Source organism: Mchenga conophoros, linkage group LG3 (assembly GCF_057382185.1).
Source record: "Mchenga conophoros isolate Kocher_MC1m ecotype Shallow Benthic linkage group LG3, M_conophoros_male_GT1.1, whole genome shotgun sequence".
Lineage (NCBI taxonomy): Eukaryota > Metazoa > Chordata > Actinopteri > Cichliformes > Cichlidae > Mchenga > Mchenga conophoros.
This window is the reverse complement of record NC_140528.1, coordinates 33,794,277-33,820,845: the sequence shown is the minus strand read 5'-3', so window position 1 is coordinate 33,820,845 and position 26,569 is coordinate 33,794,277. Positions and strand designations below refer to the sequence as shown.

The following is a 26,569-nucleotide window of genomic DNA, read 5'->3' as shown; positions in this document are numbered from 1 at the left end:
CTGTTTGTGGTCAAATAGCCGCTAAAAAGAGCTTAGTAATAGTAATAACATGATAATAATAATAGTAATAACATCTTGGAGATTGAGAGACCAGTGACGGACATCTAGAGCAACTGTAAAATTGGCATGCAGTTTTTGCACTAAAGGAAAATCACTACCATCTCATGCGCCTACCACATTGGCGCCAGCTGTGGCCTCAAGGCTGGAGCTGGACAACAAGACCTTTCTCCATGATAACAGACTGTGTTTAGAATCTTCGTTCCCATCCTTTGCACCCCAAACACCTCTGCATGCTTATCTCCAAGGCCGAGGTCAGGGGGCAGATCTGGGCCCAGCGCATGCTACAGGACCAGATGTGCTGTCTACACCGGCTTACCCCCGCCCCTGTTGCTTGTGCTTCCATGGTGTATTAAGATTCGTTGAGCGCTTAGAACAGGTACTGCTGAAGGGATTGGCTGAACAGCTGTCCCAATCCAAGGAATGGGTACGAGTGCAAGGATAGGTTGTGTCTTGGCCACTGTCACCCTACGAGTAGGGACAGGCATGGGAAGTAGTTGGACACCAGCCAGGGTGCAAAGGTGGACTGGGCCTTGGATGTCCTCACGCTGGGAGCAGGTGACAGCTGGACACTAGCTGTTGCTACCTGAGGAACTGATATGGTTGCAGGGACAAGCGGAGCCCTAGCTGCTCTAGGCAACTGGGACTGACTGGACCACAGCGACCACCATTCAGGGAACTGGAAAGGGTGCAGGGGAAGGCAGGGTACAAGCCTCTCTGTGAGCAGGAACAGGCAGAGAGACTGGCTCTAGGATGGTCACGGGAGGGCAGAAACAACCGGAAAGAAAGAAAGCAGGGAAACTATAACTGATACGGGAAAATTCGACTGAACCACACGGCGTTGTTGAGGTGGAACTGCTGAGTGAAACAAAGCTGACCTTGAGGAGACAGGCATTTGAGGAGGGAGTTTGTGGGTCGTCTTCTTCCTTCTACTCATCATCATTCTTAGTTTACTGTAGTTCATGAGGTCATGGTATTTCATTCTCAGTAATAATTTGATCCAGTTCAGCACACTCTCATGTTCTGTCAGACACTGTTTATCTTTTCTTTCTTCATGGCGGGAAACAGTCCACAACGTTCGAACAGCAGTTAAACTGAACTTAAACACATAAAACACTTCGTGGTTTATCACACCGGTTGTTTTACCTTTGATCATTTCCCACTGGTGTCAACAAGGAAGCCCTGTCACGCAGAGACTTCAGCTTCTCTCATCAGTTAACCACACGAGCAGCACCTGTTTTGATGTGGGTGAATGAACACTCGACTCTGGGGAAAAACAGCTACTGACTCAGGTGACTTCACCATTTATCTGCTTTTGATGTGACTGCTGCGTCTCACACAGGAGAACTTTCTCCCGTCACTTTGGTGACTCTGCATCTTCATCAGCTCCTCGTGTGGAATCCAAAAGGTGGCCTAACCTCATCTTTGATCTCTCTCTGAGCGACTTGTCAACTTTATTTTTCACCAAACACACATGGATAAAGAAAATTTCCCACATTTATTTTGGAAAAGGGCAGACGTTCATACTAACCTGAACTGACTCACACTATGTACCAATCACATTCTTCCAGTGCAGCGATCTGTTGAAGCTGCAGGATCAGTGCCACGGCTGTCTGACACTGTCACTGTCCCATTTTTCAAACAGTGACTCGACCACAGAGACCACAGTAAAGGTTTAGTGGAAACCAGTGACAACGTTAACTGTAAAACAGGAAACTAGCGACAGAGCTGCAGACCTGCTGTGGATCCTGCGTTCCTGTCCCACTTTCAAAACTTTTGATATATTTGAGGTAAAAATATTTTTTCCATGACCACATGTTACGACCTCAAAGTAGTGATGCTGTTTAAAACAAATAAAAACAGAATCCAATGATTTTCAAGTCTCATATTCTCTCAAAGACAGAAAACCAAACACGTCAGAAGTGTAATTTTGTAATGCTCCTGTACAGCCTCGCCTTTTAACATCATTCTGGAAATGTCTGTGAACTGAGGACAGCATTTTGGACTTTTTGGGAGTGGGATGTTGCTCCATCCGTGTCTGATGGAGGGTTTTAGCCGCCCAGCAGTCCTGGCTCTTCTTTGTCCTGCTTCTGGTTTCATGATGCTCCAGATGTTTTCATTGATGAAAGATCAGGACTGCAGGCAGGCCAGTTCAGCACCTGACTCTCCTACTATGAAGCTGCGCTCCTGGAATAGGTGGTGTGGTGAACTGTGTTCATTGACAGTCATTTCTGGAAGTGTTCCTCCTCCAGCTGTTGGTCTTTGGTACCACTTGGTTTTCTCTTCTTTTAACCTGGTTTTGGTATTGTGTTGTTAATAAAATATAAGATTTACAAATCTTTGTATTCTTTGTTTATTTACACATTTTTTAAATTTAAAATTTTTAGAAAATGGGTTTACATTTAAATTTGTCCAGAACAAGAAGCTTTCAGATTAATTTAGAGACAGAGGTCAAATACACATGGCAGCATGAAGAGGAGAAAAAAAGTCTCATCTTCTTCAACTCTCAATTTCTCTTGCTTTTATCGCTCATTTATGTCACCTGCTAGAATGTGTACCTGTAGTGTTTATGCTCAGGCTGGAGTAAATCCCTTCTGGTTGGATGACTGACATCTTATTGGCTGACTCTCTAATGGTGACCTCGGCATATGTGGCATCATTTGTAGAGGCTGGCTGGTGTCTCCCTGCAGAAATGATGTGATGTGAATGAACGTTGGTGATCACTTCATAGCTGTAGGATGTTTAGAAGACCTTCATAGACAGTCTGATGTTACAGGTACAGGATTCAGGAGCAAAGACTCGTTGATTATGGATTAAGCAGAGCCATGATGGCAGCATCAGAGTGATGAGACCACAGAAAACTGTTCCCGTATCATACCACCTTAACAAGTGACAGCCAATCGGGAAAAACAACCCAAACTGGTGTTTGTGTCTGTGGGGTTTTAGTCTGAATCTAATTTCTAGGGAGCGATCCTAAAATTGAAACCCTGATGGAAGCTGTCTGGACCTGACTTTGAATGAGAGATAAGCCAAGTTTATATCAGTAATACTTTTCATTTTTATGGACCCACTTCCAGAACTTTTAAAACTTTTCAATTGGGCCATGGGAACGCATCAGTCTAAAGATGTTGGGACCCAGTGCTCTACAAAATAAGTGCAGACAGGAAAGTCCCTCAGATTTTCTCAAGTGAAATTTCAAAATATTTTAATTTGCTGCTTGAACCAAAAGAGCCCAGGTGGGTCAGACAGATATCATACCTGTGTGTTTCTTCCAAAGAAGCTGAACTAGAACCAAAACCAGAACCACAAGGACCAGAGAACCTACAGTAACTATGACTGGGATGATGAAGGAGGGATTAGGAAGAGGAGGAGGAGAACAGGAGATATGGATGTTTGCTGATGTTTTTGTTGTTGGTGGTGTTGGTGTAGTAGGATCTGCAGGAAAGATATGAAGCTGGGTCATTCAGTTTGTTATCAGCTCAACAGGTTTAAGCTTTAAGAGGAAACAGTGTTCTGACCTCTGACCCTCAGAAAGCTCTGAGGAGATGATCCAAACTCATCAGTAGAACACCAGTAGAGACCTTCATCAGACTGCTGCACGTTAATGGTGATGTTTTTCTCTGATTTAGGTCCAACAGGACGTCCATTAAAGTAGAAATAAGCTGCGACTGTGCCACCAATTTTGTTTTTACAGCGTAGAGTGACATCACTTCCTGTCCTCACAGGAAGTGCAGGGATCTCCAGGATCACATGTTTATCTGAGGAAAAGACCCACAGAGTGAGTTAGAGGTGGTATAACAGTGTGCTGTTAGTCTGATGAAATGAAAGACTTCATTACCTGATACAGTGATGTTGACTTCTTCACTCTTCTCTCCAGCTTCACCTTCACACCAGTAAACTCCACTGACTGGGCTGAACTCATCAAAAACACAGGATGGACCATTGAACCTCCTGAAGCCCCGCCCCCCTGCTCCACATGACTCAGTCCCACTTCCTGTGTCCCTCTTCACCGTCCATCCATCAGAGCCCAGCTGACCGTCACATGTCAGAGACACTGAGGCTGCTGTGAAGAACTGCTGAAGGTTTGGACTGACGCTCAGAGAGACTGGAGGACAGACGGACAGTTTCTATCAGTGTTTACACTCAGTGTTTGTCCTGGACCATGGTGCACTTCATCTACTCACCTGCACAAACAGTCAGTGCAGACAGCAGCAGCACACACACACCTGCAACAGGTCAGAGGTCACTGAAGGTCAGAGGGCAGGAACCTGTTTCAATCTGGTCTTGTTCCAAAAACATCACATTAAAGGGGGGAGACCTTTAATTCACTTTGAAGGTTCTGTTTAGGTTTTAAAAGTACATTTAGACTTATAAACATCACACAAAGCGCCAGCTCAGTTTTAACACATGCTGACGAAACTATGTTGGTACACTTGGTCTGAATGAGGTGGGCGTCATATCTGTTTTGACAATCCAACACCCTGCACCTAAATATTTCCCAAACTAAGCAGATTTTGGGGAATTGTTGATTATTGGCAGCAGAAGAGAAACTGCTCCACACTCAGGCTTCATGAAGACTCAGCAGTTTGGGGTGGATGGGCAATAGGGAATAAAAGAGTAAGGGGTACAGCAGGCAAGAAAAGCATTCTCAGGATTAAACAGTCAGAACTTATAAACCAAAGCCATGGGATAAGGGTTAGTTGTTTATTCAGCATCAGCTGCTGAATAAAAACCTGGAGAAGCTGCTTCATTGATCTTTATTCACAGGTTTGAGTCCCAGTTTGCTTCTGTTTGAAGCTCATCATGAGAAAAATAACAAAATGCACAAAAGTAAGGTAAATGACAAAAAACAGTCTCCAGTCCTTTCATTAGAGTCCACATAAAGGAAAGTTTGCTCTCTATAGTGGAAGTGAAGACTACATAACAGACCAGAGGAGCATGTGGTACCTGCAGCTAGCAGCTGTGGTTTCCTGAATGAAAATTGATCTTCGATAAAAAAAAGAGGTTGCCTGACTTCTCTACAAGTCAACATGTTAAAGACAACAAACTGGATATGAAGGTCCAACTCTCTGAGTCCAGAACACACGATGGATCTGAACTTTAAAACAACAAAAACACTAAAGAAGAAGAGTGAACTCTTCTTCTCGCATAAACGTAACTTCAGACTTTGGACAGACCTGAAGAGATTTCATTTTAGAGTCAGTCAGTGAGAGCATCCAGCACACACTCTGTTACTGTGTTATAAGATAAATGAACGCTATGAGTGAGTGAAGGATTTCAGCGTTTGACTCACCGAGGAGCAGAGACACAGATGAAGTCTTCATGTTGTCGGGACGACGACTGGCAGCAGAGTGACACCTTCAGCTTCACCACTTCCCTGTCAAGATCATCACGCTGCTGCTTCTGGACAGCGAGGACGAGGAAGAGCTGGTGATGCGCAGTTAGCTGATTTGGATCAAAGCTGGCTCCTTATTTGGTACAGAGGAGGGAAGTAGAGGGCGGAGGTGGCTGTGAGCTGGGGTTTAAGAAGCTGCTGTACATCCAATCATCCAATCAACACTTAGGAACTCTTTCAAACCAGCAATCAGCAGCATCCACCTGCCTCAACAGTCAACACACACATATCCATACTCACATCTCAGAGAAAGCAGAGAAAGATGCACACCATCCCGTGGGAGGAGCCAAACATCTAAAAATATTTGACCATGTGATCATGTATCATGAAATTTACCCCCACCCCAAAATCAAACATTTCTCCCCTAAAAGAAATGGACTTGGGGTTCAGAGTGTGTTTGGGGAGTGTGGGTTCATCTTGTCTCCACACTGGGTGAGTGCTGAATATTTGTATATGTGTGTATGAGGGTGGTGTATGTTTGTGTCTGTGTGTGCATGTTTGTCTATGTCTATGTGTCAAGTCAGGTCTCACATACTGGCTCACTCCCGGCGGCTGCTTGGCAGGGCCTGGCATCCATGACTCCGTCAGGCTACTTTGGGGGGTGGAGGGCCCTCAAACCTCGGGCCTCGGTCTGCTCTGGTGCAGCTGGCTGCCGGCCCTCTCTGACTTCTGCACTGTGGCTGCTCGGTGACATCCCATATAGGCATCTCTTCAGCTCTTTCAAGGAGGGTGGAGCATCTGCCCATCGGGTGGTCCTGGGGGGTGCTGAATCTATGGCTCCCCACACCCACTATAAGATCGTTACACGGAAAAACCTTTTGAATACAAGTGCACACAGGTGTGTGTCAAGATGAACCGAATCAACCTTTTGGGCCTGCAGGGAGGGCACTGGCTGCCTCGAGAGCGAAATGCCGTGACCTGTTATTGGAGATACAACATCAGGAAATCTTTATATGGTTTTAACCTGCTGTGCCCAGAAAATGGCACAGCTCATGGTGTGTTCGAAAAGCTGGGAAATCTAATATTGGATGCACTTAAGCTGCAACTGGGAACCAGCAAAGTAACACATTCACATTTAATGAAGTTTGGTGTGAGTGAGCAAGTATTTCACTGAGGCAGTTCAGTTCAGGGGGATGTGTAGGCTGGGATATCATCCACGTAGGCTTCTAGTTGAACAGCGTTGACCAGCCTCATCAGGAATGTTGCCGTTCACGTCTGCTAAATTTTTAAATCCAAAACTTCAATTATATTGTACGAAATGGTCAGGTGTGACAAAAGCATGTATGCATGATTACAGTTTTTACTGCCACGAGGACTGGACCGGATTCTGGACCGGAGTTTTTCCCATTTTGTGGATAAGCTGTCGGTCCACCGTTTACCTCAGCTGTCAATGCTGGAGCTGAGAAATGTCCACTTTTATTTACTCTCAAACAGGGTGTAAAACTTTGTGCAAGTTAATAAAGCTCACTGCTGACCGAGGACAGCCATGCTGAGGTGAGCTGTCGACAATATGCTAAACTGTTGGTTAGCGTTGGTATTAGACTCTGTTAGCCTCTGCTAGCTGCAAACAGCAGCTAACAGAGGCTTTTCCACTTTCCTTGAAGTGGATCCTTCATCATTTGTTTCTATTCATGTGTTTTTGGCAGTTCTAGTAAATTGTAAACTCAGTCAAGAAAATCTGGATAAATGACAGATTTGTGTATGAAATGTTTTTAAGTATAGTTTTTAAAGTACTTCATCTGCAAACAGACTGTTTTTCAATGAGGCCTAATACTTTTCTTATGTTGAAAGCTGATAGAGGACAGGGTTTGATGAATGTCTGTGAGAGATTAGAGATTCAGAACAGAAACGCTAAGGCTGCTAGTGTTTGTCTTCATACCATTTTTCTTGTATCCACTGATATTAGCTAATAAATGTACGGTCTGTACATTTCTTCTGTGTGTGATGATGATTTATTTGTATAAAGAAAAAACTAGCTGTCACAACACAAATCAGTCAAATGTCTGATGTTCTACATATGTATATGTGTTACAGTGCTGCATTTCTGTCCTGACCTTTGACCCCATGCTCAGACTAAAGCTTCACACAGGCTGGTGTGTAAAAACAGCTAACAATGCATTTCTGTGTAAAGCATCATTTGTAGTAAACATTTAATGCCTGTTTCAGTTTTACACAACCTGATGGAAAAGAGAAGGAGAGCAAAGGTCAGTGAAGGGAATGACTGTAGTGCAAATACAGGTGATGTCAGTGAGGATGTGACCCTGCTGCCCTCTCCTAAACAGAGGAGACATTGTTACCCCAATACTGTCAGGCCAACATCAGCAATAAAACAGGGAAGATGTGGGGTTAATGCGCACTAATGTTAAAGAAGATTGTGTCACAGGGTTTTAGAGAAGCATTACATGTTAACTACAGTAGCTCCATAATGAATGAGTAACACGGGAAAAGCTGTCCTGTAAAATTCAAACAAATCAAACAGTTGGAGCTGTTTAGTAAAGGAGCCGCCGACTAATATCATGTAAAAATGTTTAAGAATTCAAGAAAATTGTTTCACTTTCTTGTACACAAACCAAAGAAACTTCCAGACATTTCACCAGAAAAAGATGAATCTGTTGATCTCACAGTTTTCCATGCTTTCATCTCCTCCAGTCTCCTCACGTAGTGCAGACTTTACTCAGTCAAGAGTCCAGCTAGTTCAAAACTCTGCTGCCACACTTTCAGCATATTTAAAAAACAGCGCTACACTGGCTACCTGTGATTTTACCATATTAATGGCTACTTTTAAAGCGTTCCTTGAGCTTGTTGAGACCCACATTACAAATGATGTTACATCCTCAGATCAGAGCCCCAAATAAAGCTTATTGTTATTCATGTTTTTATTATTGGCTCCAATGGAGAGGTTGTTGTTCAGTTCCACCTGCAAACACAGATCCCGTTTGAGTTGCCTCAGGAAGCTCATCTAGTGCAAAACTGCCAAATCAAACATGCTGAGCTACCGGCTCCACCTGTTTATTATTTATTAATAATAAATTATAGAATGTGTTACTGTTTATCTGCAAGACCTTCATTAGGAACCTGGAATTTTTAATCATTATGCTATTATTATCATTTCAAAATGCCAGTCACTGGCTGTCACTACAGGTCTGTGCTGGACTTTCAGTAACAGCCACTTCCATGCAACAACTGCCTGAAGCATAGTACACTAAAAACTCATTCTTTACAAATCCCTTTGCAGCCCTGGCAAAAGCCTGCTTTTAGTAAATGGTAGAAGGACTGGTTCTTATGTAGCACTTATATAGCGCTACTCTGACGCCACAGCCAGGGTTCAGTTTATCAGCAAGAGATTTTTATTTAAACAAAGGAATAAACTGAAGGCTTATTTTTGGCCAAGACAAACATCAAAGTTGAAGGCAGCTGGACATTTGGATGCAGAATGTACACTTTTTAAGCAATGGCAAGAAAAACAGATGAGCAGGGCCTTCATACTGAAAAACAGGACAAGCTCTAAATCTTAGCAGGGAGCTGACGGGACTGGCAGAGAGAAAATCCTCTTCTTCCCATCCTCCTTTAAATTTGATCTGGGAAACTCCATCAATAACTCAGCCCTGATGCACAAGAGAACGAGAATGAGTAGATGGTTAAAAGAGAATCCAGGAGATGGAAAGACAAGACGAATAGAGGAGCAGAGAAATTATCACAAGGACCCACAGTGGACAAAGGGTCATAATCATATTTTGTGAAGCAATAACTTGTTGGATAACAGCTGAATGTGTACCTGCAGTGTCCTCGGACTGGAGAAAACAACATGTGAGTGTGTATCTGTAATTTTATTGGCTGATTGTCTGAAGTTCATATCCTGATAGGTGACTTGACTCAGACTTGATGACAGCGTCCTTTCTGCAGGAATGAGAAAGACGAGGATTTAAACACGAGACAAATAATAAAAGATTCTAAACCGAAGACGTCTGCCAGCATGGAGCACAAACTGGGAGTCATCAGGACGCTACAACACAGAGCGAACACCATCCCCACAGACACAGCGGCCAGGAGGAACATCACATCAAGAAGGCCCTGAGTAAATGTGGTTATCCCAGCTAGTGATGTGTGGGTCGCGAAGGAAACTCTCAGAGCCGACTCTTTGACGTGAACGACACGAGCCGGCTCCTTATCGCGAGCCGTGGGTTTTTTTTCTCTCTCTCACTCTCTCTCTCGCACTTTTTTCCGCTTCACTGAGCAGAGGGGGGAGGGGCGGTAGTGACACTCAGTAGCACAGGAACAGAGCGGGAGGGAGAGAGAGAGAGCCAGGGGCAACAACGTCACATTAGAAAGGTATAGTAATCATCCACAACTATTTTCAGTTGCAGATGAAAAAGGATTCAGAAAGTTTATTCATGCAGGTCCATATGACAGAGAATATGCATCTTCTTTTTGTTTTCATATTATAATTTATATTTAATTGTGTTATGGTTTGCAGTGTTTTGTGTTGTTTCACTTTAAATTTGTAAAAGGAAAAAGCTGAAAATTTAAATAGTTAAAAGTTGAAATGTGATTAGTTGGTTTTTGTATTATATGATTTATTTATTACATTTTATGTGGAGTGAATAAATAAAAGTATATTTACGGTGGTCCCTACAGACAAAGCACGTACGAAACACAACAGAAGTGCTCCAGGATGCTGGGCGCAGTGTTGAGCTTTTGTTACCTAGAGGCTACACAATCCAGCAAGTACCAACAACTGGATTTGGTGTGTGGTAGTAACAGGTAAATGAACTTATTTTTTAATATATATGAGTGCTTGTGTATAAATACACAAACAATACACACATGCTTTCATGCTTTCAATTGTGTAATTTAAGTGATCTGCTCTGTTTGGAAGTTCAGTTAAAGCTAGAAATGTGTTTTGGAGTTTGCACGTGCTTTGTGTCGTGGTCCTCGTGCCTCGCTGGCTCACTCTGGTTTTGGCAACATGTTTTGTTTGTTTTGTTTCCTTTGCGCTCTCTCTCCTCTGCTGGGGTTAGTGCTCATTACGGGCCCCGCCCCTGGCCCACGCACCTGTGCTCACCGTCACACCTGCAGCCGATCCCAGCTGATTTGGAGCACTATTTATGACGGCGGACCTGAACCTGTATCTGTGAGTTTGAGACTATCCCTAACCTGGACGTCTTTCTCTGTGTGTATATAGATCTGCCCTGGACCCGAGAGAGTGTGTGTGTGTGTGTGTTTGGAACCCACTGAGAGCATGTATGGGATTAATCCCTGCTTCCCCCCGGACCCTGGAGCCCCGGACCGTTTTTAATTAAAGCAACAAAACAACCTGAAGAGCCGCTTGGGAGCCCGAAGAGCCGGTTCTCTAAAAAGAGCCGGAAATCCCATCACTAATTCCAGCTGGACTTTTGTCAAAACCTGTAGTGATACTGTTGTGACAGGAGTATCGGAGGAGCTGAGATGCATTTTTTCTAAACACTGGGTCTCTGTGGAATTTAAACCCCAAAACACGCTGCGCCAAAAATTGTTCCACCCCAAGGATCGGGTCTTATACTTTATCAATAAAAGTGTCTCTATATTTTTCATGTAAGATAAGTTCTCTGCTAAACAATGTGAATGGGGACCATTTATAATTGAATTATAGTATATAATTACATAATTATTAAGGAAAATTTATTTTTCCATGTAAAATGTTTAATCTAATGAGCTCTGGGGGGTTTGACACACTTTATACCTATTTTTTTGTTCCAAAACAGCAAAGCTGCAACCAGAATAAGATCTAGAAGACCCAGAGAACCCAGAGCAGCTACAGGTGAGATGATGGAGGAGGACGATGTAGAAGGAGGGGAATTGAGATTGGTAATTGTTGTTGGTGGTGGTTTGGTGGCACTTGGTGAAATGGTGGTGGTGTCATAGACATCTGCAGGAGAGATGATAAAACTGGGTCATTGAATTTATTATAAGCTCAGCAGGTTTGCTTTAAACAGGAAGTGATGTCAGTGTTCTGACCTCTGACCCTCAGAAAGCTCTGAGGAGATGATCCAAACTCATCAGTAGAACACTGACTGATTTTCAGTTGTAAACGGGACAGACATGACTGTGGGATAGGACAGGGGGAAAGAATGAAAGAAAGAGAGGGAGAGAAAGAAAGAAAACCAAAGGGGAGAAGAGACGGTGAGAAGGGGGGGAAGAGAGAAAAAAAAAACAAACAAACAAAAAAAACAAAACTCCTGGGTCACCTGTATGGAGAAAAAAAAACAGAGGAGACAGCAAACAACAAAGAGCAACATAATAAGAAAAAAAAAATGCACCATCACAATAAACTAGCTAGCAGTAGATATCAATAGTTACTAAATAATAAACGATATTGTGCAGCACGCAAGATAGACAGCGCACAATGTGCTTTGAGGCAGCAGCCAAGAAAGCTGTAGTCCGCATCTGTGAATACCCATGCGTACACCTGTGTGCATACCTGTGTGGATCAGCATGCTTGTATTCCAAAGGTTTCTCCATGTAATGATCTGCTAGGGAGTGTGGGGAGCCACAGCCCTGTCCTTTATGGTATCAAGCAGGTATGGAGGAGATCAAAACTCCAGACATCCAGAGGCCCCCAGAACACAAGAGACCAAGGAAGACCCACAGAGGGGCAGCTGCGCCACTGTCCCAGTAAGAGCTAAGGAGAGTCCCAGATGAGGGCTCACTCAGCAGCCGCGGAGCAGAAGCCAGGGGGAGTTGCAGTGACGCGCCCGTGAGCTCCGCCGGCAGCCAGCTGTGCCTGAGTGACCGAGCCCCAGGCTGAGAGGCCGGGGGCACCCCACCTCCGAAATGGCCCGAGCGAGCCCCAATAAGCGGCCGCCAAGGAGTGAGCCGGTGTGTACCCGGACGCCCACCCCCAGATACAAAGAAACACCAACGCACCGACACCTGAGGGAGTCCGCCACCGGCAGGGGAAGTGGTGCAGTGCAGGGATCTCCAAAATCACTTCTTTATCTGAGGAAAAGACCCACAGAGTGATGTAGAGGTGGTATAACAGTCTGCTGTTAGTCTGAGGTTTGGACTGACGCTCAGAGAGACTGGAGGACAGACGGACAGTTTATATCAGTGTTTACACTCAGTGTTTGTCCTGGACCATGGAGCACTTCATCTACTCACCTGCACAAACAGTCAGTGCAGACAGCAGCAGCACACACACACCTGAAACAGGAGGTCAGAGGTCATTTAAAGAAAGACTGAGGCTGCACAGTTTTTTTTTTGTTGTTGTTTTTTTTCTCTCAGGAAACTTTTTAATCTCCTGAAGTATCTGCCACAACCTAAGGAGCTTGGAAAGAAAAGCGTCTGGACTTCTTTAAGTTGCTTGAAGACGTTTCACCTCTCATCTGAGAAGCTTCTTCAGTTCTAGGATCAAACGGTGAAGAGACCCACATTTAAGCTCTGTGGGAGTTTCCCACTGAGAGGGACAATGGACCCCCTGATGATCCTCTACCTAATCACATGAGCCAAGGTGTGGTAATGGGTGTGGGTCACAATCAGCCAGGGTTTTACTGCTACTACTTTGTACTTTCTTACTTTGAGTACATTTCATAGTCTGTACTTTTTTTTTTACTTTAACTTGAGTTAATAAGTTGAATCAGTACTTCATCTTTTACTGGAGTATTTTTGAACAGTAGTATTTGTTCTTCTACTTAATTATGGAAGGTCTGTATTTTTGCCAGATCTGTGAGCCACGCAGATTAAACTACACAAACACCACCGTGCACTGTAACAGGAACAGGAAGTTATAAAATACCACCGAGACAGCAACGCAGGTTAGCCTGTCTTTTCCTGTTTTCTATACATTTTTTGATCAGATGGCAATCAACGGTAAACATCACAGTGCACAGCATTGTAAACAATGGAGAAGGAACTGTGCATGGATGAGCTTTCATTCATGTGCAGAGAAGAAAGTGTGGGACTAAGAAGCCACCCTTCAAAAGCACAGTTTTCATTTTCAGATTTGCGGCCTGTTTCACTCCCACACTGCTGCTGTTTAAAGGTCATCATGTCAACGGGAATGGGAACTTTAACAGTCAAAACCGTCTGTGGTTGTTTGAATACACTCAGTCCTCTTAATGGAAAATTGGCTGTGAATAGAGGAAGTGAAGACTAGATAAAAGAGGGGACGCAGTCAGAGGACCCTGTGCTTCATGCAGTCAGAGGCTGTGGTTTCCTGACTGAAGAGATGTTTGATGAAAAGAGGTCAAGTCTCTTTTGTTCTTTTGGTCTTCATGTTACTGACACTTAGCTGGGCAGAAAGTTTAATCGCTGACTTAGTCCAGACTATATGGTGACTTTCCTGCAGGACTCCAGGTTAAACTGCTGAGAGTCTGAACCTCTGAGATGTTTGCAGTGATGATGAGATCGATTTAAACCGAAAAACTTTCATCATGCATGTTTGAAACCATTTTCTATCACTCTTCATACATTTCAGTTAAAACTGTGAGCTCCATTATTCAACATTAACATCCCTTCTTGGTTCCTGCCCAACTTCACAGCCACCAATCAAATGAAACCAGAAAGACATAAGAAGGAGAATGAACTGTTCCTCTCGCCTTGACGAAACTTTTCAGAATTTTTACATGAACTTTAAAGTCAGTAGCTGCAAGCTTGTAACTGCTGAAAGGTTGTTTTCCTGCCATATTGTTTGTTGGAGCTGTGATAAATAAATCGGTGATTTTAGTGTTTGACTCACCGAGGAGCAGAGAGACCGGTGCAGTCTTCATGTTGTCTGGATGACGACTGAACGTCAGTCTGAGCAGCAGAGAGACGCCTTCAGCTTCAGCACTTCCCCGTTAACAGTCTTCAGTACGTCACGCTGCTGCTCCATCACAAAGAGGCAGAGCAGCTTCTCCAGCAAACGTCAGTGAATGAGATGTTCCGTTGGGTAATTCAGCTCCGAATCTATAATCCTTTTAAAAAACAAATTCCCTTTTCCTACAAAATGTTAATTGAACTCACATGTAGTTATAAGGAAAAACAGACTGTATGTGTCCAAGTCCAAACTATAAATGTATATCATCACTTTAGCTCCATCTTTGTAGAAGTAGTCGGTTTAAATCTGGTTTTACTATCTTAGAAAACATTATGAGTTGCAGCACTTTATAATAACTAAGAAGCTGTAAAATTAAAGGTGTTGAGGTGGCAGGCAGGATGTAGGACCCAAACGCAGGACCCAGAGACAGAATGATTAACTAAAGTGGCAGCTTTATTGCTGGAGAACATTCAAATAGAAATAGAAGAAAACAAAACTAGAAACTCAAAACTTAAGCCCAAACTAGAAACCCGGGAAACTAGAAAATCAAACCAGGAAAGAGTGAACCAGAACATTACCAGAAGCACATAGAAAACAAAACACAGTACAGTGAGGGTACAACACAACAACTAACAGAGAAACACAGGGCTTAAATACACAAGCAGGACTACGAGAAGATGGGGAATAGGTGGTAACACATCTGGGACAAATCAGGCCTAATGACAGAAGGGAAGCAAAACCAAGCACACTGCACACAGGACAGGGACTATCAAAATAAAACAGGAAACACATGAGGCACAGACTTGATACTGAACAGAGGGAACACAGAGCACAGGGACAGGATTGACAAACTGCAACATGAGACACGACTGAACAAGAAAATCGGCATGAAGACAGAACTAAACCTTGAGTAAACATGAGGGCTAGAGGAAGAAAACCCAAGTAGATTAGATTAGATTAGATTAGATGAAACTTTATTAATCCCTCGGGTGGGTTCCTCCAGGAAATTCAGTTTCCAGTAGCAAAGCACCGAAGGAAGTTGCATGTTACAGATACATTAAGGGGAATGAGAGTAAGGATATAAGCATAAATACACCACATATACACATATATAGATACAGAATATACAATATGGATAAATAGGATTGCTCATTTGAGTGAGTATATTGCACAGTTGCTTTCGTATACATGAAGCGGACATACCTGAGTGGCCGCGATCTTGTTTACATAAAGTAAGCCTGCTCCCGAGCAGGTTTACGCTTATGGATCTGTTGCTATGACAGCAAGTCCCGGATGAGCTTCGGAGAACCGAACGATCCAGGATCACGTGAAATCGTCAACAATCTAATCCAGCTAATTTACGTAGCGAGGTACGAAGAACGGACCCCTGGTCTGACTGTTAGCTGAATGTGTGTGTGCAGGTGTGCGTCTCACTCTTTGTGACCAAGCTGGGAGGAGTCTGCAGGTGTACCTGGACTTAAGCCACACCCCCTACCCACCTGGCCTGTTGCCGGGTAACACTCTGCTGTTGTCTGGTGTCCAGAGGAGGCTGTCCAGGTGAGACACACATAGACAGGCTTATAAATGTTTGGACTCTTTATTTGGACTCATTTCCAACAATGTCAGCCCCAATAAAGTTATGGATTATCTTGCATCAATAGGCTGCTGGTTTTCTTTACTGGTTTCAGGTGTTACCAGCAAAATAGTTGTTTAATCATCTGGAAATGTACCCAGATTTATTTATTTAGACAGAGATCTTGACCCCCCAATGTTCAATACAAAGTCACGCCGATGGTTACGTACCTGTGCGGTTTACCTGTGTGTGTGTTTCAGGACAGGAAGTGTGTACTGCACGTACTTACCTGTCAGCTCCATAACTGTGGTCTCCCTGGGAGACACCAGGTAAGTTTACAGGTAAAGTCTGGTTCACGTGTTTGTCGTGCTGTTGTTTATTTGTTTGTTTGGTTTCTATCAGCTCGGCCCAGCCTCCTCCTCCTGCTCCCATCATGCACCTGGGTGAGTGGGCTCTGAGCAGCAAGCAGAGGTGCGCTGTGGGACAGGTCAAAGGTCACGTGGTGTGTTTCCTGTTCCTGCAACTGCAGTGGAGCTGCTCGCTGTGTGGCAGCGTGTACACACAGGTACTGCATAAAATACACACAGTGTGTACAGGATGTGCTCAGTTGCAGTTTCTCGGGTGCAGTGAAAGTACTCAGAGTGCTTCATGTGTTGTTAGCGTGTTGGTGGTGTGTTAGTGTTGGTGCAGTAAGTAAAGTGTCGTTTTGGAGGAAACTGCTCACGATTTCAGGTGTGTGTGTTTACCTGTTGCTCTCTCTCTCTCAGGGCTGCAGCAGCTCTCAGTGTCACTCGACCTCGTCAGTGTTTCAGTCCAAAGCAAAGTAAGAGCAGCTTCCTGTTGAGCTCACCTGCTGATACGTGTTAATCACCTGGATGAGTCAGGTGACAGTCACATGATCAAACCATGTGGCTCTGCTCTTCGATCAGGCTGGTGATCGATGACGGGACAGGTGAGGCTGACATCTGGTTCTCAGCTGCTCTGGTTCCTGCTCTGCTGGGATTGGCTGATGCTCAGTGGGAGGGGCTTCAGAGAGCACTCAGGGTCAGAGGTCACATCAGAGTCTTCCCTCGTGGGCAGAGCCAGGTCAGTAGCCAGGTGTATATATTTACCTGTCACAGGTGAGTCACAGGTGAGTCACATGCTCATCGTCGTCTTTAAACTTTATTTTATCTTTAAAAATTTAAGATCGGGTCATGTTTTTATTCCTGAGGCTTTAACTGTGAAAGGGCACATCCTGTTTACATCCTGGTAACAGCTCCGTCTGCTCACACTTTACTGCTGAACTGGTTTGGGGGCGTGGCGTCAAACTGAGGGTTTTCTTCATATTTACAGTCGGTGTGAAAACGTCAGAAGGTTTGAGTGAAAAGAGAGAAAAAAAGATGTTTGTGAGGATTCACGTTGTGGATATCTGAGGTTATCAGAGTGCCAGGAAGGGAAACCTGAAGAAAGTCAAAGAGCCGCCCAGCACAGAACAAGCCTGTCAGAGCAAAGACTTCAAAGACTCTACAGGCTGCACAGGGACGCACTGTGAGCTCACAGAGCTCCACGTCTGCAGACACCTTCAGCCACACTGCTGAGGACGAAGACCTGCAGACTGAAACGTCCTGTGGTCAGAGGAGGTGAAACGAGAAGAAGATGCAGCTACAACCCAAAGAACAGCGTCCACACAGTGAAGCACGGTGGGGACACTGTGGGGGGGCCACCACAGAGAGAAACAGGCATCCTGCAGGACGTTTCCACAGGGCCGAGCCGTGAGTCTGCAGAGACATAACCTCTGTGTCTGTCTCAGGTGTGTGACGGGGACGCTGACGACTTCCTCCTCCACTTCCTGTTGTGTCTGTGCAGCAGCGATGTCATGATTCGGCCGCTCAGCCTCACCTGCAGGAAACACACCAACCAGAGACCAGAAGGTAACCCCACCCTCACCACCCTGACCAACCCTGACTGCAACCTTCAGAGTCGTGTGTGTTTCAGAGGTGAGGAGGTTCACTCGAGGAGACAGACAGTTCCTGACCAGACTGGCTCCTCCCCTTCAGCTCACCTGTCTGCACCTCCACCCTGACTGAGCTCCACCTGCTTCGTTCTGACTTCATCTGTTCTACGTGTTCGTACAAATAAAACTTTATTGTTCCTCCTGTCACATGGTATCTCACCTTCACTGACCCTAACGCTGGTGATCAGGGTCAGAGGTCACACGAAGCTCTCTGGGTTTAACCTCACACGAAAGGGGCGTCGCTGTCATCATCACAAAGGGGCCTATAACAGGTCATGTGACCCTTCTACAGGAAGTGATCCCTGTGGGTGGCGCCCACATCAGAGACGTTCTCAGATGGTGATTCATCAAACCTGCACCAGTAAAATCTGACAGTAGAAGGATGATGAGTGAAACTGGTTAATCTGGTGTTTGTGGCACAGAAGGTTTGACCTCCACTGTGTGACACGGGTCAGACTCCAGCTGGGCCTGCCGCTCTCAGCCTCACTCTGAGGAAGCCTACAGTCTGTCACAGTGGAAACTACACCGGGGGACCCCATCCTTGGGGTGGAGCCATTTTTGTTTTAGCGTGTTTTGGGGTTTAAAAGCCACAGAGACGCGGTGCTTAGGAAAAATGCATTTCAGCTGTGCTGATGCTCCTGACACGTATAAGACTGGGGAAACCTGCATTCAGCTGGACCTGAAAAACACTATGTCCAGATAAACACAATCAACTTTTGGAGAAAAATAAAAGATTCTTCATCAGACTAACAACTAAAAACATGACACTTACCTTAACAGTATGGGCTACATCAAATATATTCAAGACCGACAACAACACTTCTCACTGCTGCTAATTTTAACAAAACTAAACAAAAAGTAGAAAAAGGCAATTCACCAAGTCTTGAAAAGTAAAACTGAAAAATAGAAACACAGAATAAAGTAAAATATCCATCCAGATCTTTACCACCAACAACATAAAATCTACCTTAATTAAATGGCCAAATTCTCCAATAAATGAGCAATAATAAAGTAAGAAAAATAAGACATTCAATTTATGGACGCTCAAATTAACAGAGCGACATTAAACGCACCTCATTGCCTGCCGTAGCGTTCTTCGCAGCTGCACTTCACCTCAAAGGTCGGTTAATACATCGGATTGAACTTAACCAAAGTCCAATTAAAGGAAAATAAATGTTTCTAACAAATACAATGAAGAAGATTAAAATAATTCACTGTCAGTTACTGTCGCTGTGAGTTTGACGAGGTCAGCTGCTTCATTTGGTTCTGCCTAAAGTTCTCTCAGTGATCCAGTGTTTATATGATAAGATACGTGTTTAATGCAGAAAGTTGGAATTACAAGTTGGTAAGAAGCTTTTTAACAAAGGTTTGATTTAAGCTTTAAGTTCAAAGGTGAAAGAAATTTCACGTTTGATGAAGGAAGATCAAGGCTAACAAGGACATAGGTCAAAGGTCAAAATAAGGTGAGAAAATATAATAGATATATATAATCAATCAATAAGGTGAAAATATCAGATAAAAGGGTTTCTTTGGTTATAAGGAATAAAGAGGTCAAAGGTCAAAACAAGAGTACTGTTAAGTTAAAATTAAAGGGTCAAAGGTCAGATTAAACAGGTTACACAGAAAGGATCGGCAAAACTTAAACAAGGATAAAGAAATAATACATTAAACAAGGAAATAAATTAAAAGTCTGAGTTAATGAGAAATTAAACGTTTAAATCAGGTTAAGAGTTCAATTTTAAGCTTTTCAAAGTTAAACTAAATAAAATAATCAGAATAAACGATTGGAGGAAAAAAGCAAAGATGTTGTGATCAAATAGTTTGTACGGCAGAAAGAAAAACATGTTTCAGTATGGGTTTTTTTTTTTTTTTCTATTTATTTAGGACAGTGCATGTTAATGAACATAAATGTAAAGAAAAAATTACATGAATGTAAACATACCAGATTATAGCCAAGGGCTAATTTCCATCTGTTGTCCTTAAGCATAAAAATAGACATAATAATTCATCATTCATTCATAATAAAAACTCCATCACCAAACTTACACATACACACCATTCTGTTCCCAAATAAAACATTAAAACTATACAACTCATACATGATCACACACTTGATTTGTCCATAACCAGTTTTTAACCTTTGCCTTAAACAAGTTGAATGTCGAGCATTCTCTTATGGGTTGAGGAAGACTGTTCCACAGATGGCCTCCCTGGACAGAGAGGACGTTCTGCCCAAATGCTGTCCGTCTGTGGGGTATAAACAAGTCTCCTCGGATTGTAGCTCGAGTGGTCCTGTCTGAGCTTTCTTTATGCCTAATGAACTGCTTTAGTGGTGGTGGAGCAAGGGAGTGTAAGACTTTATATATTAAACACACTCTTTTAAGTTTCACTAAATTATTGAAGTTCAGTAATTTATGTTTTTTTAACACATGACAGTGGTGGTGGGAAGTCGGTTTTTTATCAAGTAGTTTTAAACTTCTTTTATAAATGTTTTCAATAGTTATAAGTGTTGTTGGACAAGCAAGTGACCAGGACGTCAAACAATAGTCCATATGAGAGATGATCATTGAGTAAAAATAAGTTTTTGCAACATTCATATTTAAATTATTACGTATATGATTAAAATTTCGATTATTAAATTTAAGAACCTGTGACACTTTATTTATGTGACTCTTGAAGGATAATGTTGGGTCTAGAATGACCCCAAGATATTTAAATTCTGGAGCTAATTCAAGCTCTACTCCATCCAGGAATATGTTTGACTGCTTCAAGTTTAAGGGGCGTTTTGAAAAATACATACCAACAGTTTTTGAGGTGTTCAACATTAGGCATGAGTCCTCCAGCCAGCTATGCATTAATGCTAAAGCAGCTGTAAGATCTTTTGCCACCTGCTGGACACTATTTGCTTGCGTATATATAACTGCATCATCTGCATACATTTGAGTAAATATATTTGGACAGACTTCGGGTAAGTTATTGATAAAAAGAGAGAACAATAAGGGCCCAAGAACAGATCCTTGAGGAACCCCTGTATCACAGTCTAAATATGGAGATTTAACCCCATCCAACACCACACACTGTTTCCTGTGTGAGAGATATGAGGCAAACCACTGAAGAGCCTGACTGGAGATATTAAACCGAGTCAATCTGGACAACAATATCTGATGGTTTACAGAGTCAAAAGCCTTCCTCAGATCTAAAAATACAGCTCCAACACAGGGACTCTTGTCCAGCAAGCTCTTCAAGTTCTCCACTAACATACACAGGGCAGTATCTGTGGAGTGATGTGCCCGAAAGCCAAACTGCAATGGATGTAATGAGGGTTGGGTGTTTTCTAGGTGAGCAGTGAGGAGTTTAACCATCCACTTCTCAGCTATTTTAGATACGACCGGAAGTATGCTTATGGGGCGATAATTAGCCATGTCAGTCTTCACACCTGCTTTGAAAATTGGTGTAACTACAGCAATTTTCCAATCTGTTGGAACAATGGAGTGTTTGAAAGACATATTCAAAACATGAGTTGTTGGACGTACAAGCAAATCCATATGTTCCTTTAGGAAGTTTGTGTTAATACCATATACATCAAGTGCTTTTGATTGTTTTAAACCTGTAATTGGTTTAGCAACTTCAGTGTCTGAAATATGAGTGATGGTGAACAAATTTTGACCAACATCATTCACATTATCAGAGCATACGACTGAGTCAAAGCTCTGACTGATCTCCTTAACAGATGAAATAAAGAAAGTGTTTAAGTTACTGGCAATAGATAGAGGCTCTCTAACAATAGAGTTATTTACATAAAGTTCAATTGTGTTTTTACTTTTGTTTGAATGAGGGCCAAGTAATTTATTTAAGTGTTGCCAGATAATTTTACCATTACCTTTGGCTCTTTCAATTATATTTATAAAAATTTTTGCTTTGGCCTGTCTCAAACTTCTTGTTACTTTATTCCGCATTGAAGTAAATCTCTGTCTATCCAGAGGTAGACCTGTTTTCAGGAACTGCTTTAGTAATTGATCTCTTGTTTTCATTAAATTCTTGCACTCTTTGTTTAACCAGGGCAAATTAGATGTTGTCTTTATTTTTTGTCGACCTCTAATGGAGTATGTTGATATAACATCCTTGACAATGTCAGTGAAGTGACTGCTGCAGAATTGTGGATCATCACTACACAATAAAGGCTCCCAGTTAACTGATGCTAATGCTTCTGCTACATTTTGTCGCTGACTTCTTGGTATGAATTCATAAAAGGATCTCCTATTAGATGAACTTTGAAAGTCATTCTTAACCCATTATTTTATAAGTTTTCTAGAAAATAATATAAAATTGTGGTCTGAAATACCAGTGATAAAATTATAAGATTTAATAATTCGCTCGGGCTTATTACTGAAAACCAGATCTATTTTTTTGAATGACAAAGGATGAACTGAAGCTCTGCCATCACGTAATGTCGCATACTGCTGTTTCTGATGTCATTTAAAAAAAAGAAAAAAAAAAAAAAAGAAAACCAGATCTATTTTAGTTTTAGAGTGTCTTGTTATTCTTGTGGGTTGTTCAATGTGTTGAGTAAAGTTCAAAGTCTCCATTATGTCCTTGAGTGTTTTTCTGCCCTTTTCACAGTCCCAGTTGACATTAAAATCTCCCATTACAATTATTTCATTAGACTTATTATTTATAGCATGATATTTAAGTAATACCTGTAGTTGTTCATAAAAAATATTCTTTGCTGAAGGAGGGCGATATAAACAGATCAACGTAAATGACATTTCTGGGGAAAGAGTGATTTTAACAGAAATATGTTCTATTTCGACATCTATTGGTGAACTAAGTAAAGAGCAATCCAGGTGTTTTTTTACATACACAAGTATTCCTCCTCCTCTTGTTCCAATTCTATCCCTTCTGAATACTGTGTACTCTGGAAAGACAACCGCAGACTCCGGAGAAGAACTTGTGAGCCAAGATTCAGAGATACCCAAAATAGAAATATTGGAATTGCTTAGAATATGTTCCAGTTGCTCATGCTTTGGTAACATACTGCGAATGTTAATGTGTCCACATAGAAGCCCCTTTGGTTTATTTTTAGTGTCCCAGATTACTTTAGCCTGATTAAATGTCTTGCAGATCTTTGTTCCTCTGTAAATTTTAATAGCAGGATTTCTTGTCCTTTTGTTGACAATACTATGAGCATTTAATGATGAGAAACCCTTTACCGGAGACTGTAGTTTGGGTACAGCAGGTGGGGGCCCAGGCAGCTCCGTTGGGGGCCCAGGCAGCTCTGTTGGGGGCCCAGGCAGCTCCGTTGGGGGCCCAGGCAGCCGAGGTGGAGGCCCTGACAGCCGAGGTGGAGGCCCAGACAGCCTAGGTCGAGGTCCGAGCAGCTGAGGTGGAAGCCCAGGCAGCCAAGGTGGAGGCCCAGGCAGCCGAGGTGGAAGCCCAGCTAGCTGAGGTGGAGGCCCAGGCAGCCGAGGTGGAGGCCCGAGCAACTGAGGTGAAAGCCCAGCTAGCTGCAATGGAGGCCCGGGCAGCTGAAATGGAGGCCCAGGCAGCTGAGGTGGAGGCCCAGGCAGCTGAGGTGGAGGCCCAGGCTGCTGAAATGGAGGCCGAGGCAGGCCTAGGCTAACTAGGCTAATTAGTTGTAGCCAGTCCAAATCACTGATGTTTGAATTTGGTCCAGGATTTAGTTCTATATCACCAGCCAAAAGTAGCATCAGAACAAGTTTCAGAATCTCCAGCGACAGACGTGGTATATTTGATTGTTCATGTTTACCTGGGGGTGGTCTAGCATGACCAAAATCCAAGAATCTTGTGAACAAAAGATGTTGGCTCCATTTGGCTGGGAAAGTGGTATAATTATCCAGCTTTCTTGGACATGTCGAACTCCACAGAAGATAAAAATGCATAAAAACAAAAAGACAAGTTGATGTCAAGATCCAGGGGTTTTTAGATGGTTTTTTAGGCAAACGCACAGGACCTGCCAAGCTGTGTGTCTGCACCCTAGCAGCCATCTTGTTTGTGACATGAAGGACACATGTTGAGCTAAAACCACAGTAGACACTTGTAGAGACCTCAAATCATTGTTACTGAGGAATTCTGCCTTAAACAGTAAAGTGTTCTTTAACAGTGTGTGTGTGTGTGTGTGTGTGTCTGCAGCTGTTCTTTGTGTTGTTGCTGCATCGTTGCCTCAGGGGGAAAGTTGTGTGTGTGTTATGCAGACTAGCAGAGACTGCAGCTGTCAGCAGCCACACACACTTTCTATTCTTCAAATCAAATCACAGTGAAACATGTTCACTGACAGCTCAGCTTCAGCATCGTCTTCATGCTGTGACTGCAGCCGTTCAACTCTGTTTGTCTTTAACCCAAATCATCACAACATGCAAATATAATCATCAAAATGATGTGACTGGAAGGATGCAGCAGTCTGTGCTCCACCTTTCTCCTCCACACCTGCAGGTGGAGAACATGGATGCATGAATCTCTACAGAGTTCTTTGAATATTATCCGTCTCATCAGTTTTCAGTGAACAAAACTCCTCACAGAGCCAAAATAAGCAGTTTGTATCCAACATAACTCAGCTGGACTCTGATGCTCCGTATAACAGCCACACATGAGTCTGGATTCACTCAAAGCATTGAACAAACTTTATTGGAAATGAAGCTTTTGGACATTTGTTCTCTGATATTTGCTCTTCAGCTCGAGTCTCCATCAGTGGGAACATTTCCTGATTCAACTTTTCTTCTGTTCAAATCAAACTCCATGAGAATCAAAGTGTGAATCAGAGTCCTGATGATCAGATTCTATAGAAACATGGAGACTGTAGAGGATTTACACTCAATATGTTCATTTGTTCCCTTCAAGAAAAATCAATCATTCATCCAATTAAATCAGTCGTTGATCAGTTTGATTGACAGGACAGATGATCAGAGGTGCAGAGTTTTTACCTCCATCATTAGGACTGGGACAGAAGAATGGGTGGAGTTTGTGAGTGAAGGAGCAGCCAGTAAAGGAGTAGATCAGAGCTGCAGCACCTACATCATAAAAGGAGACCAGACCCTCCTCATAATCCACAAACACCCCCACCTTCTCAGGACCAGGATGAAGACAGAGGGGGACTGAAGGACCAGCAAGAGCTTCGTACTCATTTCCATTTCTCAGCCACACAGTCCAGAAACCATCCTGAGGACTCAGTGTGATTTGTCCCTTCCTGTTGATCGACTCTGTGGCCACTCCTAAAGTCCATTTAGTCTTTCCTTTAACCTGAACCTCAAAGTAAAATCTGCCTGAAGAGAAACTCTGCTCTCCTAAAACATTAGGACACTGAGAAAATCTCTCTGGGTTGTCTGGAAGATTCTTCCTCACATCACCACAGTACACTTGTTTTCCATCATCAGACAGGATGAGATTAGGATGAGCTGTATCAGGATCCAGAGTCACATCCACCTCATGCTGCTGCACCCTCTGCAGCTCAGCCTCTAACAGCTTCTTCTTCATGAGTTTCCTGATTGTCTCCTCCAGCTGAGCCACAGCTCTCCCCACAGTCCCCTCATATGATGGTGGACGGACTCTGACCTCTGTCCAGTCCTTGCTGGGTGGAGCAGCTTTCAGGGAGGAGAAGCTTTGGAGGAGGTGGAGGTGGTCTTCAGAGCGTGAGAGCTGCTCCACCTCAGAGCTTCTCTCCATCAGCTCAGAGATTTCCTGTTCCAGATCTTTGATGAGACCTTCAGCCTGTTTCTCTGTAGCTTCCTGTTTGTCTTCGATCTCCTTCATGAGCTCCTTCAGGCGTCTCTCAACAGACTCCATCAGAGCCGTGAGGACCTGAACACCTTCTGCTTTCTGTCTGTCTGCAGCATCTTTACTCATCTTCACCGACTCTGTGATCTCCTGAATCTTCAGTCGTCTCTTCTGGATCATCTGCTGAATCTCAGCCTCTGTCTTCTCCAGCTCTGCCTTCTTTCCTTCATATTCTTCTCTCAGAGGAACAAACTCGTGGTTCTTGTGGTCTAAAACAGAGCAGAGCATGCAGACACATGTCTGGTCGGTCTTACAGAACAGCTCCAGGAGTTTATCGTGCTTCGTGCACATCCTGCCTTCCAGGTTCTCCACAGCATCAACCAGCTGATGTCTTTTCAGACCTTTCAGTGTCAGATGAGGCTCCAGGTGAGTCTGACAGTAGGAGGTCTGACACACCAGGCAGGATTTCAGGGCCTTCAGTCTGGTTCCAGTGCAGACGTCACAGGGAACTTCTCCTGGTTTGGCAGCTTGTTGCTCTGAGCTGCTGCTGCTGGCTTTCTGCTGAGCTTCACGTCTGAACTGAGCAACCATCTCAGAGAACAACGTGTTGATCTTCAGCTGAGGTCGAGTGTAGAAAGTCTCTTTACACATGGGACACTGACAGCTCTGACTCATGTCCCAGTGCTGACTGATGCAGGTTTTGCAGAAGTTGTGTCCACATGGTGTAGTGACTGGATCAGTGAACACATCCAGACAGATGGAGCACAGAAACTGATCTTCAGATCGCAGATTGCTGGCAGCAGACATGTCTGCACTCTGAGGGAGAAAGAAGAGAAACATTTGATTCAAAATTCACTTTAAATTTCATTTTACAAAGAGAGAAACAAGCGTCAGTAGTCTGAGGAGCTTGGAGAGAAAAGCGTCTGGACTTCTTTAAGTTTCTACTCATCACAGAAGCTTCTTCACCTCATCCTCAACACGGACCAAGGAATGAATACTGCACTTTTGGAAGAACTCCCTCCCCTGCAGCCTCTTATCGTCAAAGGG

The 26,569-nt window shown here is 43.4% G+C and overlaps 2 protein-coding genes and 1 pseudogene across 2 annotated transcripts in view; 1 reads left to right on the top strand and 2 right to left on the bottom strand.

The window, feature by feature from the left end:
- LOC146578290 (uncharacterized) overlaps positions 1-5,381 on the bottom strand; it is a 28,475-nt gene extending 23,094 nt beyond the window's left edge. Inside the window, exons 1-2 of the mRNA XM_085258074.1 lie at positions 5,351-5,381; positions 4,242-4,283 (exon numbers count right to left, since the gene is read on the bottom strand). Coding sequence (XP_085114200.1) covers positions 4,242-4,283; positions 5,351-5,381 — 73 coding nt within the window. The remainder of the gene's footprint in view (positions 1-4,241; positions 4,284-5,350) is intronic.
- A 10,612-nt stretch (positions 5,382-15,993) lies between these two features.
- On the top strand, positions 15,994-23,414 carry LOC146578289 (CST complex subunit CTC1-like). Its single transcript, XM_085267798.1, has 6 exons — positions 15,994-16,127; positions 16,201-16,363; positions 16,566-16,621; positions 16,728-16,884; positions 17,591-17,777; positions 23,173-23,414. Exons 1-6 carry the CDS (start codon positions 15,994-15,996, stop codon positions 23,412-23,414), a joined length of 939 nt encoding a protein of 312 aa, XP_085123924.1.
- A 1,244-nt stretch (positions 23,415-24,658) lies between these two features.
- LOC146578288 (E3 ubiquitin-protein ligase TRIM21-like) lies at positions 24,659-26,338 on the bottom strand (annotated as a pseudogene).
- Between the last annotated feature and the right edge of the window lie 231 nt (positions 26,339-26,569).